Genomic DNA, 15,363 nt, shown 5'->3' with positions numbered 1-15,363 from the left:
TATATACTATAAATATTTTCTCTACACAATTTCAATGTCCTGTCATCTATTTTTGAAATTTGTTACAATAAATAATGAGTTCCTTTTCATTGACATTTTATAATTTTGTTATCACACATACAATTAAGGTATAGCTTCAACTGATTTGAATTCAAAGGCATTGGTTTGTTCTGAAAATTTGTCTAAAAACAAGCAGATTCAAAATCATGAACATACTTAACCTTATGCAATCACACTTCTAGTCACTATACCTGTACTTCGACAATAATATACAAAACAATAAATAGTTGTACAAACCATTTGAAATAATTTTTCTCCGTCGTTTCAGCTCCATTAGCCTGGCTACCATACCCGGCTTGTCACCCGATGTCACCTGATCCCCGTTCCCCTCTTCATCCCCCGTCTCATCCAAACCCGTCTGTAATAAAAATTTACATTGTATATCTTTTATATTTGTTTTTAGCAGCTTCATCAATAAAAAGGTCATGAGGTGGCTTTCAAGTTTTAATAGCAGAAGATCTCAGTCTCTCTTTGTGCAATATCAAAGGCAGGAAGGGGCATCCAAGTGGAACCATCAACCTTCTGCTAGCTTGCTTGATAGCTTCTACACAAGAAAGTATATAAAGTCTGTTGAGACATTGGAACACAAATGGGTGAGCAGGAAGTAATTAAAGAACCCTCATTGGTGAGGAGCAAGTGATTTAAAGTACCACAAATACTTAAAACATCATTTACCCCTGCACTGCAAGGCGGAAACATCCCTAACAATCCCCTAGTGTATTGCATCATTGTCAAAGAAGAGAAGGAAAAAACAACACTAAAAATCATGTTTTAACAAATAAGCAAAAGTCAAGCCTTGCATATTTTGTTGTAACTTACATCTAATTTATCAGAATCTGTTAATGGTGAAGCCTCCTCACTGTCAGTCTCTACTACAGCTGTACCATTTACTGTATCCTGAAAATATAGATTTTATCATAACTTTGATGTGAAATAATCATTGTAATCAAGGCACAGAATATTATTGTAATGTCAGTACTTTTAACTTCTGTCTAATTTTAATTCACACACTGACACTGTTGAGGTCATATGACAACTTTTTAATCTTCACTTGTGCAGAAAGACATCAGGTGCCCCTTGGCCTCTTTGCTGAACTAAATCGGGAAAGAGTAGGCATATGAGTAAAACCATTTAGCTGGTTATTAATAACGTCCAGACCAGATATGTGAAGACATCTTTTTTAATCCAATTATTTCACAGAATCTTGCGGACTTATTTTCATGCTAATTCCCATAGCAACAAAAGTGAATATTAAATGGCCTAAAATAACAGTAGCTTATTTTCTGTCATCAATGATCAACTGATCTTCCTCAAACCCATCATTTAACTCATAACTGGCTGAATTTCTTAAATGGACTTGTCCAGCTTCCATTTTTGGACCTGTCCATTATCAATTATAGGGATGTCAAGAAGTTATTTAGCCAAAAATATAGAGCCTAGTTGGACTGAATGGATAAACAGCAAAGACTAATCACTTTTGGTTCCAGCAGCATAATGGTTAAAAATAATCTGTGAAGCATACCTTATATAACCTGTTTTTGGGATCAACTATTGTTGCCTCAAATACTGACGACAATGTACGCTTCCCTTGTAAATACTCGATCAACAAGTAAAATCGATCCCTGGCACCTAAATAAATGAACAAAATAGTAAAATTATTTTTCATTACCAAACTGAATAAATATTTCCTAAATTCAAAAGATAATATGAATAACATTTAAACAAATTTCCAGGTATAAATAGAGGATATTGAATGAGGAAAGATTTAATACAAAATCTATAAAATGAGTTGAATAAAATCATATTATGCAAGCCTCATGCATGAGATGATAACAAAGGGTATGTCTAACTCACAGTGCAAAAGTTATCTAGCAGTGAGCATATCATGTGACTGCCCCAGTAGGGGCAGTGCTTTTACTATGTGACTGTCCTGGGAGGGAATGGCCTTAACCATGGTTTTGATAATCCAAAAATTCTAAGTTTTTGCTATACCCTACATGTGGGAGGTGTTGTAGTAACAATTAACTGGTGCTATTGAAACAAGAGCCGGTTGAACCGGGTGATGCTCCCCGAATAGGTTTTGGACACAGGAAGGTATACCTCTTGTAGTGTCAGAGTTATGTCACAGGCAAAGTTCAAAGTGTAAAAACAACCCAAATGTTGTGCACGACACATTGTCTCAATATGGTGATCATTTCTGTGAAATAGTTGTAAAATCAGACTTCAAATAAGGAAGTTATGGGCTAGACATGATTTTGCTGCAAGGTCATGCTGTGACCTTGACCTTCAAGGTAGCGACCCAAATGTTGCATGTGACACGTCAATTCAATATGGTGATCATCCCTGTGAAATAGTTGTTAAATCCGACTTCAAGGAACGAAGTTACTGGCCGAACGCGATTTTGCTGCAAGGTCATGCTGTGACCTTGACCTTCAAGATAGCGACCCAAATGTTGCGCGTGACACGTCATCTCAATATTGTGATCATTTCTGTAAAATATTTTTAAATTCTAAATTCAAATAACGAAGTTATGGGCCGGACAAGATTTTGCTGCAAGGTCATGCTGTGACCTTGACCTTCAAAGTAGTGACCCAAATTATGGGCGCGACACGAAGTCTTAATATGGTGACCATTTCTGTGAAATAGTTTTAAAATCTGACTTCAAATAACGAAGTTATGGGCTGGACAGGATTTTGCTGCAAGGTCATGCTGTGACCTTGACCTTCAAGGTAGCGACCCAAATGTTGCGCGCGACACGTCGTCTCAATATGGTGATCATTTCTGTGAAATAGTTTTAAAATCCGACTTCAAATAAAGAAGTTATGGACCGGACACGATTTTGATGCAAGGTCATGCTGTGACCTTGACCTTCAAGGTAGTGACCCAAATGTTGCGCGCGACACGTCGTCTCAATATGGTGATCATTTCTGTGAGAAATAGTTTTAAAATCCGACTTCAAATAAAGAAGTTATGGACTGGACAGGATTTTGATGCAAGGTCATGCTGTGACCTTGACCTTCAAGGTAGCGACCCAAATGTTGCGCGCGACACGTCGTCTCAATATGGTGATCATTTCTGTGAAATAGTTTTAAAATCCGACTTCAAATAACTAAGTTATGGACCGGACACGATTTTGATGCAAGGTCATGCTGTGACCTTGACCTTCAAGGTAGCGACCCAAATGTTGCGCGCGACACATCGTCTCAATATGGTGATCATTTCTGTGAAATAGATTTAAAATCCGACTTCAAATAACTAAGTTATGGACCGGACACGATTTTGATGCAAGGTCATGCTGTGACCTTGACCTTCAAGGTAGCGACCAAAATGTTGCGCGAGACACGTCGTCTCAATATGGTGATCATTTCTGTGAAATAGTTTTAAAATCCGACTTCAAATAACTAAGTTATGGGCCGGACACGAGTTGGGACGTACGGACGGACGGACTGACGGACGGACGGAAAACCCGACGACTATATGCTCCCCCGAAATTTTTCGGGGAGCATAAAAAGATACATTGAAATAATAAAATCAGAAATATCAAACCTAAGCACACATCTTCGGTACCAAGAAAGAACCAGTTAGTTAACATCACTGACGTCCATCTTGATGGAAACACAACCAGACATAGTAACAAAAAACATAACTCTACATGGAATCTGAAAAATGTATTAGAATTATGGTTACTAAACAAGCCTGGTTATACTAATGAATTATAGATAAATCAACAATATCCATAAATAATGTGCATTGAAAAGGTACTTTTGTGTAAATAATGCTTGAAATTGCATTGTAAGCCGGTTGTCTTGCAATTTTGTTGGTTCAAGGCATTTAAATGGCTTACATAATAACCTTTACATTATAAGTTTTAACATATTTATTTCCCAGATATACACATATCAATATAAAACATGTTATATTATTATATTAACACCGAAGTTAGTAAGAGACCTAGCAAGTATCTTTAAATAAATAGGGGATATTGAATGAGTGTAGACTCAATAAATTCAGAAATGAACCTACACAAACATAATATTCTATCTATCACATACCCATAATCAAAACTATTTAAAAAGCAAAACAGTAATTTTTCATTGACGGGCCTATAGTGTAAGGCCAACATTTTTCGTGTCTTTACACTACATTTGTATAACTCAAATGATATCACATCAAAATATACATACAGCCGTGCAATACGGTTTTTAGGGAGTCGCAAAATCGGCATGGGTATGTGAAAATGTTACTCATGGCATACATGTACCTTTATAATTTATACAATAAAAATACACTTTAATCACAAACAGTGTATTACTATCATAAAAAAAAAATCTTTCACACCAAACTTGCATTACCTTCTGACTTACTTTACTATACTTACTTTAGGGAAATAAGGGTTTGATCCCATTTAAGGAGTGAGTAAAAATGACGTAGATATTCATTACACTTGCCCACAAACTCGTGCATCTGCATCAAACTGAAATATAAACAAAGATAGTTGCAGGTTGGGGTATAGGAAACAAATCTTGCAATACTGTTCATAATTTTCTAAAGAGAAATAACTCTGCCAGACTTAAGTCTTATACTTTCTAATGGGAGATTACTGGGTTTTTTTAATAATTTCATCTCATTTTTACATAAATTGGATGTTTGGTCAATACTATTCTAAGGACTCAATTCATCAGTTCATGGATAGTTTAATTCAAGCTTTTTTTACGTCATGTAATTTCTTTTGTGAAATTGTCATTAAGCCTTTGTTCGGTAAAAAGAGATGATTATTGTTAGAAATGTTTTGTGGTCAAGAACATTAAAGCAAATATAAAATTGTACAATATATCATGGTGTTCACTAGCCACGAAATCCTGAGGGTCGTTTTGACTAACTAAAGTTTTACCAACTACAAGGCCAAAATCCCATGATTTTAACAAAATTTGACCCTCCGGTCAAGTCAGAACTTTTGGAAATTTGAAGGGTCAAAGAGTCATTACAAGGGTCTAATGAACACCCTATATATGTTATGTAAAGTATACCTAAATTTAAAGTCTCTGACAGTCTGTAAGGCAGAATGTTCATCTACGGGTTCATCAACACTGTCGTTATCTAGACTAGTAACTGGGTAGAAACTTGTCCAACAATCGTGTATGTAGCTGTATCAGACATATCAATGCTATCACAATTACCAGTAGTGATACCAGGGTAAAAACCGCCGCTGAAATATACACAAATAAATATGGCCACTGAAATATATACTAATTAATACAGCCGCTTAAATATACACAAATAATCTGATTTTTTCATGTACACTTGAAGTATTATACAGTAGAGGAAACCTTTAAGAAAAAGTTATATAACATAAAAGCAAAAAGATGGCCATCATGACCTTAAATCGCCCATCTAAGAATGACTTTTTGTAGAATAACTTAGTAATATTTCTTCAAAGCAGAAGTCAGGCTCATGTTCATGGACTTCAACAATAAAACTAGAAGTATATCAATGATCTGAAATTTGAAGAATGAAGCTTTCACTTTCTATTTTTAAGTCTATTAAAAACTGGTTAGTCCAAGGCAGGGTTATAATTGAAAACACTGACAAAGACAATATTAGTCTTGAAAGAAAACCACTTTGTACAATAAGCTTTGTTCATGCATTTCTGATAAAAACTATTGGAAAAGCAATATTATAAGAAAACCATAATGGCAAAAATTATTCTCCGTAGAACAATTGCTTGACAAATTCAGATTTCTTAAATGTACGTGACTTAAGCGAATTACTGACTATAAAACAGGGACATTATTAATGCCCAAGGCTATAATTAGATAAGCTTGGTAAAGAACCACTTGATGATCTATACGCCAATCATCTGAGCAATAGGCCATGTCAATTTTGACAAAAAAAGTTTGAAATTAAGTACATCAATTCAATAGCTATTCATGATATTCAAAGCGTGGTGATTACATAATAAAACTTGGAATAAAATTATAGAATGAATCAAGCACTCACCTTGCGTGAGGATAAGACAGGCAAGGTTACATACTATCCATAAAATCACAGTTAATACAGGATACCTCCATCTGAAATCATAACAATAAAGTATTACTTTAAATGCTTCATTTTTCTTTGTAATATGTTATGTAAAATGTGAATGAAAAGTCTTCATACAGCCATAATATAATTGAGTTTGAGAATTAAATATATTAATCATTAAACTGTTCAGAAAAAATAAAATTTTATTCTTTGTTTCTTTTTGTTTTTGTTTGTTTTTAAATCACATTAACACTTTAAAGGTCATGGTGATTTTCCAGCTTTGCCTGACAGGTGCTCCCTCACACATAATCTTAATTAGTCATATGAACTTGAAAGCACTCTGGAAAGAGGAAAAACTGGAAGTCTGGTTTTCACTTCAGAGCAAGATATGCAAATCATATTTAGTTTAAGAGAAACAGTGGAGTCCTTCTGTGGACTGTGGATTCAGATAATCTTCAAAAAAAAAGGTCATAAAGTGTCCTTCATTTGTTAAAATTGATATTTTTTACCTTCTCAAATCATCCCAGAGATATAAGATGAAAGCAAATGGTTCGGTCATACAGTTAAATTTCTCCACTTGTAAAACAAATTGGGCAATGTCCACCTTGCCAGCAGGTGGCACTTTATTGTTGTCATGGTAACCTGGTGAGATTTCTTCCTCCATCTGCTGAAAATACACAAACCGCATTGCACAGCTGTATATATCTCATCATCTATTTTTCATAATAACTAAATTACAGCAAGAGTATATCAAATATGTATCTTTATCAAACATAATCAACTATCTGGGTAAACTTTGGCCAAAACACAATTGGTATGTGATACCATTAATAAGGTGTTTTGAGCTGCCTTTTTGCCACAACTTGGAATAGAAAACTTCAGTGGTAATGGTCGTCAGTTTAAATAACTGATTGAAGAACAATCACTAATGAAATCCATGTAAAATATACAACATTTTATTTCTTTATATCCAGTGAAAATAATAATACGATCATCATTAAGGTTAAATATCCCATTCGCTTGAACTTTTTACAATGATTATATCTTAGATATACACAAATTTGATCCTAAATATGATAGCTTGAGACTGTCACAATGTTAGTTTTACAAATAAAAAAAGTCAAATAGCTAAATCAAACACGGTTGAATACACATCCAGATGCAGAACCATAAAATAGACAAGTATGTATATCAAAATATGTAACAATAAGCTTACACTCCATGTAAATAAACACCTTGTATAGTACTAAAACATGTATATAATCAAGTTAGAGGTGTACATTACACATTGTAAATAATAAATGACAAACACATGAATGAGTAATTACATGTGCCACAATAATGGTGACTTAGTTATAACAATAGTACAAAAAAGATAAATGATAGAAAGGTAGAAACTTTTTTCGACTTTCTAATTTTGAAAGGGTGACCGTGTACAAAGCTCTAATAGGTAGAGTATTTGTTTAAATCTTGAACAAACCATATCAAAATAATCTATATATCAAAATCATGATGTTTGTAAATTTCCAATAAACTGGATGGTACAAATTATTCTTGCTTAAAATTTCAGATGTATATTTTGGTGACCTATTGAAAGTTTAATAACAGATTTATTTTTTAAAACATCTACTGATCTAGCCCTTAACCAGCTGAATTTCTAGGACCTGTCTGTCTTTCAGTTCAGAACTGACCATAATCATTTTTAGGGATATCAAGATGAAAATCTAAAGTCCAGGTGAGCCAACAGTAGAGTCTGGTGAGTGAGTCTACATTAGAGTGGCATCCAGTCTGCATTAAACAATTACCGGTACATGTATAGTCAATTAAAATCATCATTATCATATCAGCCATAGTAAAGGTACACAAAATGTATCAATTTGTAAATTTACCATAAATGTACATTATATTTATTTATTTGCACACTTGTTTAAATTGCCATGTACATGCATCTGCATTCATAAAAATCTGCATGGATAAAAATCACCTTTCAGAAAGAGATACTGTGAGTCACAGTGAGATTTAAGGACTTTTGCACATGTCTATTAAAATCTTTTTACCAAACTTCCTTGTATGTCTGGTACAATATTATCTAAACAGGAAATAAATTTTCACAAATATTCAAAAGCTTTTCAAAGTTTTCCTTAATGATCAAAAAGAGTTTCTATATACATGTATCACCTTTTATACAATGTCTGTCTGACTGAAAACCCAACTGCAAAAACAGTTTAAAAAGTTAATCAGATTAGCATTAACAATTTATCCAAGTTTTTTTTATCCCCTGATTAAATTCACAGATTGCGAACAAGTCTAAATTGCAATGTAAATTAATGCTCACGCTGACTGCAAAATGAGCTTTAAATAAACCTCATCTTCCACTGATTTATAATAAGTTTTTGTTTTTTATTACCTTTTAAATTAATATGAATAATCATTGACACTACAAGGTAATAAACATATCACATAAACTTCAGATGTACAGACATTATGATTGTTTACTGGTGATGAATACTCCATAACATGAATGATTCACTTTTAATTATCAAATTGACATGCATTTTTTAAAATAAAACTTTAATTTAGTTTTAAGCAAAATATTAACCTCTAATGTTCAAGCATTCAGACATATGAGCAAAAACTAACCAGTAAGTTATTCTTCTCTAATAAACCTCAGTCAATATATAGATCAATATCAAATCACTAATTATGCTATGTAGTAACTGACAGAATCTGATGTTTAACTGCTGGATCCAACCTCCATGCTGGCTGACCAGGCTCTATACTGTAGGTTGACAAAATGAACTTCATATTTTCATTTTAACACAAGACTTAAACACATGCACCCCCAAAACTGATCATGGAATGTTCCAAATATTAAAGCTAGACAAGTCCATTTCACAATTTCAGCAAGTTATTAAGGGATTAGACAGACTTGTTGTCATCATCTCATGTTAAGTCTCTGGATACTCAAAGAAAATACACTAACCACCACTCAAGTACTTAAAGATAAGCTGGAGAAACTTCCCAAAAGTAAATTTACAAAGCAACCTACATGCCACTTGTATCTTTAATATTATCTCTCTATCAATATCAAATGGGTTGTTAATCCACAATTTACACAATGTCTAAAGCATTATATCACAATATTTTATCTGCAATAAAAACAAATTGGAAACTATTAATGTCAAAACCATTGCACAAATCAAACAACTTTGATGAGTCATAAAAATCATTTATCAATGCATTCTGAAATATTTTAATAGTTAATCACTTAATCAAGTGGTCTGCACATGTGAGATTTTAATATGTAAACTTTAAACTAAAGATAAGATGTAAGAAAATTAAATCTAAATAGCATTTTTTGCAGTAGTTTTTTTTTTTTTCCAGATGGAGTTTAAATCAGACTGACACTGTAAAGATCATATGACAAGATTCTAGCTTTACTGGTGGAAGAGGAAGACCTCAGCATTATTTCAGGCACAAGCGGGCATCAAAACAGACAGGTTCTGGATTATAGCTACCTCACATAAAAAGAATTCAAAGTCCCTAGCAGGATATGAACTATTTAGCAAAGGACGTCCCTTTAGAAGAAAATATAAATGTGGAGAGTTCAAGTTTTCTATGGACATTCCCAATCCGATTGTGACATCCTGTATATTTATTTTAGTTGTAATTTCATAAAAGCAATATTACTATTAGTGGATGTCCAGTGTTGCATCTAGAATTTCAAAATTATGGGGGATAGTCCCCCACTCAATTGAAAAATGTGGGGGATTTGAAAAAAAATGTGGGGGACATACATATAGCTTACAATATGACATACCGAATAGAATTCATTTATTTTACATTCATGCATTTTTGACAGCTATCGTCCGCTCAAAAACGGAAGTAGAAAAAATAAAATATTGACGAATACTACAAAACACACGCGAGATGACTTAGTCGGCTGCTACACGCGATTTAGTACGTATTTTAGTCATAACCACGACAGAAAACATGGCTGAAGCGTTTAAGACACGATGAAGATAAACTGAATTAAGTTGAAAAGATTGTCAGATGCGCGACTTGGCACGCACTGACTTCATTAAAAGGCGCGATCTGCATAAAAAATGCGCAAATCGCGCAATCGTGCGGCCTAGATGCAACACTGGATGTCACAGTGATCTTAATTTTTACTTTTTAGTTTTTACTGTTTTAAAATTGAGACATATTAGCATACATGTAGTGAGCGTTGGCAAAATAATAATAATAAAAACAACATTTTTTTCTCTTCTACATGTTACATGATACAGTTAAATAATGTTTCATTTAAGCCATGTTTGCCCAAAGAATTGAACTCGATCTACTGGTTGCAATAGAAATTCACACTTTTTGACAATTTTCAAGATTAAATTACTAAATAATAGTAAATATACAGGAATTTCAACACTTAACCCTGCACTTTGGAAGATACCACTATTTGGCCTTAATTTAACATAATGTAGATCTATCTATTTAATTGAAAGTATGATTTTGACAATTTTGAAAAATCTGTTTTAATCATATTTATCATGTTACAAATGTATTTCTATTGTTCACATGACCATATTATTGTTCAATAATAAACAATAACAATTAATGGCTTACATGTAGATGAAAACACACTAAACTTGTAACAATACTGTTACATTTATCTATTCACTTATATTATAACCTTCATATCATTATCAATACTGAACTTATAATCTAAAACAGGAAGTAAACAATATAGTTTTTTTATATACATGTACTAGTGATGATGTACTATTTAAATCACTACATACTATATTGAGCTCCAACTCCACCTTTAATACTCCGTTTGAAATCCAATAACTATTAAAATGTTGAATTTTTAAGCAAACCAAAACTCACAATTTTATGAACTGTTGAAGAATGCACAAGCAAAATAGTGTTTCAAATACAGCGGAGAACGCTTACAACTGTATGGATAGCTTAAAACACACACCGTGTAAAGTAAAGTATCGGGGAAAAATCATTTATCAAAACAAAAAATCAATTTGCCCACTTGTACATATTTTATCCAGTGAAAGTCTATACCCTGAGGGTTATTAATTTAAGTCAAATACACACTTATTATCGCTATAATCTGTCAACAAAAATTACTACTTTACTGCATGAACATGTCACATAGGTGACACATTTTCTTAAGAAAATATCAACATCCTTGTCTAGAGTGTAAGAGAATGACTCAATTTATACAACTGAAGCTGAGCTTTAAAACTATACCCTTCATAGAAAAGTGAAGTATAGTCTCCTTTATTTAAGGGCTAATTTGTTGTTTTAAATTACTCTTTTCTACTACAGTAATTACTATGTACGGTGACCCTGAGTGAGTGTTGAAAATATTGTGGAAAATGTGAATAAATAGAATATATATGTATATATCTAGTTTTGATGCTGATTATGATAATATAGCTTTAATGTTCACTTATATAAAACTCCTAAGTAAGGGTTAACCATTTGATGGTATACCATTGAATAGATTACCATAGTGGACCCCAGTAATCTGTTTCTTAAGCCAATAAGGTATGGTATAGCTTTTTCAGAATCAATAATCAAAGGAGGTAATTGTCAACAACTACTGCATTCTTAATTCTAACTCAAATTGATATCAGATAAATCTGTATGAATCATAATATGAAACCATCTGCTTAGCTCTATAGGTAGAGTGATTGACTGTGAATCGGGCCACATGGGTTTGATTCCCAGACGACGCAGGTCACTTTTGTTGTGATTGATCATGGAATCCTTTCTACAGTCATTTGCATAATTACATCCTTAATTACAAACTTATCAGAGTCTGCAACATGACAAATTAACATAATATTCTCAACAAAAGATTTGCGTACTACTTTATGACTTAAAAGCAATTTGTGTCAAATACTTATCAATACATTTACTGTTCTCAATTTCATACATTATTCTTGAATTCACTGACATTAAGGCTTCCAAAACATTTATTGTTTCTCCAATATTTTTCCTAATAAAAGAAATGATGCTAATAAGGCACAGTTCTAGTATTTTACACTCTGTTATCCCTGAACTAAATACAGTAATCATTAAGAATAGAATAATTTTATTTCACCAATCAAGGGTCATACTATATGACATATATAATCACAAGCATAAAACATAAGGCATGAAACAAAATATATCAACCAACAAATTGTGTATTGTATGGTAGAAATGAAGACAATAAAGTAACTAAAGCTTAATTCGTATTATTGGAAAAACAAATAACACAGGCATAGTAATGTTAAAATAAGAAGTAAATAATAAAACAGTATTAAAAAAAAAAAAAAAAAAAAAAAACACTAATTACTCATTCGATATTCAAGTACAATAATATACATTCAATGGTCTGACAAATTTTTATTACTAATAGTACTACCTAACATAAGATTTCTTTTATTATAAATTTCGAGTAGGTATTTAGAAAAGACATTCAAGACTCTGGGTCTTCCGAGGACATTAACCAAACAAATTTCTGCGTATTATTCAACATACAAAAGTTCTTATTTGATATTTCAATTTGTCTAAATAGTAGTTCTCTATTACTATCAAATTTTGTACAACACATCATTAATGAATTGACTGAAACTTTTGGTTTATTTGGGTATAATCTATAAATCAACAAAAATGGGTGAATTTCACACAATCATTGATATATAAATTATTACAGCTGAACATTTTTATCCTTGCTGGGTTCAAAATAACAGACATACTGACATTGATAGAAGAGTGGGAAGTCGCTGGAAATTCAAATGGAAAACAGTGTTGCATCAAGAATTTCAAAATTTAATATGGGGGATTGTCCCCCACTCAACTGAAAAATTTGGGCGATTTGAAATAAATGTGAGCAGTCATTAAGCCTTCACTTTTTAAAGTTACCGGCTTTCTTCTTTTTGGCTCTATAGCGACAGCCGATTGGACTGGTTACGATTATTTACAAGACCCTTTTACTTTCAACTTGTTCAGATGTTGACTGACATACCGAAAATAATTCATTTATTTTAAGCTTAGGCATACTAGTAAAGTGCCCAGATCAAACGGTCAATACACACAAGAGATGACACAGTTTCCTGCTACACGCAATTTACTACTTTTTTTTATTTAGTATGTACATGTATTTTAGTCATTACTGCGAGTGAAAACAAACATGGCAGAAGTATTCAAGATACGATGAAGATTAATTGAATTAAGTTGAAAAGATCGACTTATGCGCTACTTGGATTTCATTAATTTCAATGAAATTATGCGAGATCTGCAAAAAATAAGTGTGAATCGCGTGGCCTAGCTGCAACACTGGCCGACACACAGGTTGTCATACCTAATAGTCTGGTCTGTCGTTCTGGGATGCAACAAGTCATTATAGTTTATACATGTAGATCTATTATTTGATATTATGCAATTTTTCCAAAAAAAATTATTATCTAAACTGACAAGTTAACCAGCTTTTCACAACCCAAAATTAGCAACTTTTAGTGGTATTTCTTCCCAAAATCAAGAGACAACCTCAATCTTATCAGAGCTTTAAGCGCATATGGTGGCCATTCATTTATATTACAACAAAAAATGAAGTAAAACAAATAGATCTATTTATAACACATCTGCAACAGGTGTGTCCAAAATAGACGGGTCAGAAAAATGTTAACATTAAAAGCCTGACTCTCTGTTCAAGTACATAACAAAATTCAAAGCAATCCGGTCAACTCGTCCCCTGGTCAACTCGTCCTCTGGTCAACTCGTCACCTTTTTGGTCAACTCGTCCCCTACTTTTAGTCAACTCGTCCTCAAAGAGTCAACTCGTCCCTGATATGGTCAACTCGTCCCCTACTTTCGATCTATTCGTCACTATTATCTTGTTAATCAATGTCTTTAAATAGTTCTTTTATGTAAAATTAATAATGAATTTGATTGATATCGAAACATTAATAAAATAGCGTCTTTTTTACGTAAAATTTTAATGATCTTTATCTAAGCGCATGTGCATAGCTTTGATGTAAAACTACAAAGACAGGTAAGTTTGCTAACATTCAATTAATGTTTAATCAATCGGATTTTTAATGTTAATTAAAACTAAAATCTGAAATTAGGTCCAACTCTTTGATTTTTAGACTGTATACACGGTATCAGTCATACTGCTCATACATAAATAAATATGTCTTAGACAAAATTGTAGCGAATTTGAGAAATGCATTCATGGATTCATACATCACCGCTTTAAAAAGATATATATATCTATTATAGTTGACCAGTGCCTATCTTATTGGTATTGTAATATACTTCTATTATTTTATAGGATGGCATAGAAGACTGAATGGGAAGGCTGAAAAAAATAGACAATGAAATATGTGCATGCAAAAAAACAATGAAAGTGAAAGTGAATATATATGACATAATATTGACAAAAAAGACATAATATATGATATTTTATCATTGCACATGAAACATGTTTTTATACATTAAATGTTGTTGCTATTGATCGTCTTCGTGTTTTTTTTCTTTTTGTAATTTAATCATTATTATGCATAGATATACTTATTATTAGATAAAAAAAACTCCAAATATTCGCATACAAAAAAGCGGCAAAATGTGTCCAATTCAGTCATTTTATAATATATTTTAACAGTCTATAATAATTTATGGAATATATGAAAAACAAATAATAATAAAATATAGGGGACGAGTAGGGGGCGAGTTGACCAGGGGACGAGTTGTCCAAGGGACGAGTTGACCAAACAGGTGACGAGTTGACCAGAGGACGAGTTGACCAGGGGACGAGTTGACTCTGAATCAATTCAAATATAATAGATATAAAAGAACTTACTTTTGTGCTAAAATATGACTTCAAAACCTTAAAACGGACTAAAATGAATAAATAATTAGTTTCTCTGCTGCGCCCAGCATCTTTTTATGGTTCGCTTGATTATTATGTTACTCCCGATATTCGCCTTGTCCCAAACATTAATCGAACAAATACAGCGAATCTAACGAGTTCCATGCGGTGTTGAATCGCCAAACTTTTTCGACCCAAACTCATTAAAAACTTTATTCAGAACTTAGATTTATTTACTACCGATACATGAAGACCTACTTTCAAAAACACCATATGTCAGTGACTTACCTTGTAGGCCTATACTAACCTCTTTAATAATAGTGTACATAACGTACAGCATGTATATTTAAGTATTTCTTTTAAAGTTATTTCTAACCTATATACGAATGAAATGCTGCCCAGTACGT

General features: G+C 32.7%; 1 protein-coding gene across 1 annotated transcript; it reads right to left on the bottom strand.

Moving 5' to 3' along the window:
• Nucleotides 1-297: 297 nt before the first annotated feature.
• On the bottom strand, nucleotides 298-15,095 carry LOC132721454 (uncharacterized; the record flags this gene model as incomplete). Its single annotated transcript, XM_060705761.1, is given in 10 exon segments — nucleotides 298-418; nucleotides 880-957; nucleotides 1,583-1,689; nucleotides 3,607-3,719; nucleotides 4,439-4,534; nucleotides 5,088-5,167; nucleotides 5,169-5,266; nucleotides 6,058-6,128; nucleotides 6,591-6,748; nucleotides 14,948-15,095. Coding segments are annotated over 9 exon segments (919 nt in total), but the record flags the coding sequence as incomplete, so codon positions are not given.
• Nucleotides 15,096-15,363: the final 268 nt, after the last annotated feature.

Source organism: Ruditapes philippinarum, unplaced genomic scaffold (assembly GCF_026571515.1).
Source record: "Ruditapes philippinarum isolate M1 unplaced genomic scaffold, ASM2657151v2 ctg9400_1_1_1_1, whole genome shotgun sequence".
Classification (NCBI taxonomy): domain Eukaryota; kingdom Metazoa; phylum Mollusca; class Bivalvia; order Venerida; family Veneridae; genus Ruditapes; species Ruditapes philippinarum.
Note: the sequence above shows the minus strand (reverse complement) of the source record. Positions and strands in the feature narration are given on the sequence as shown.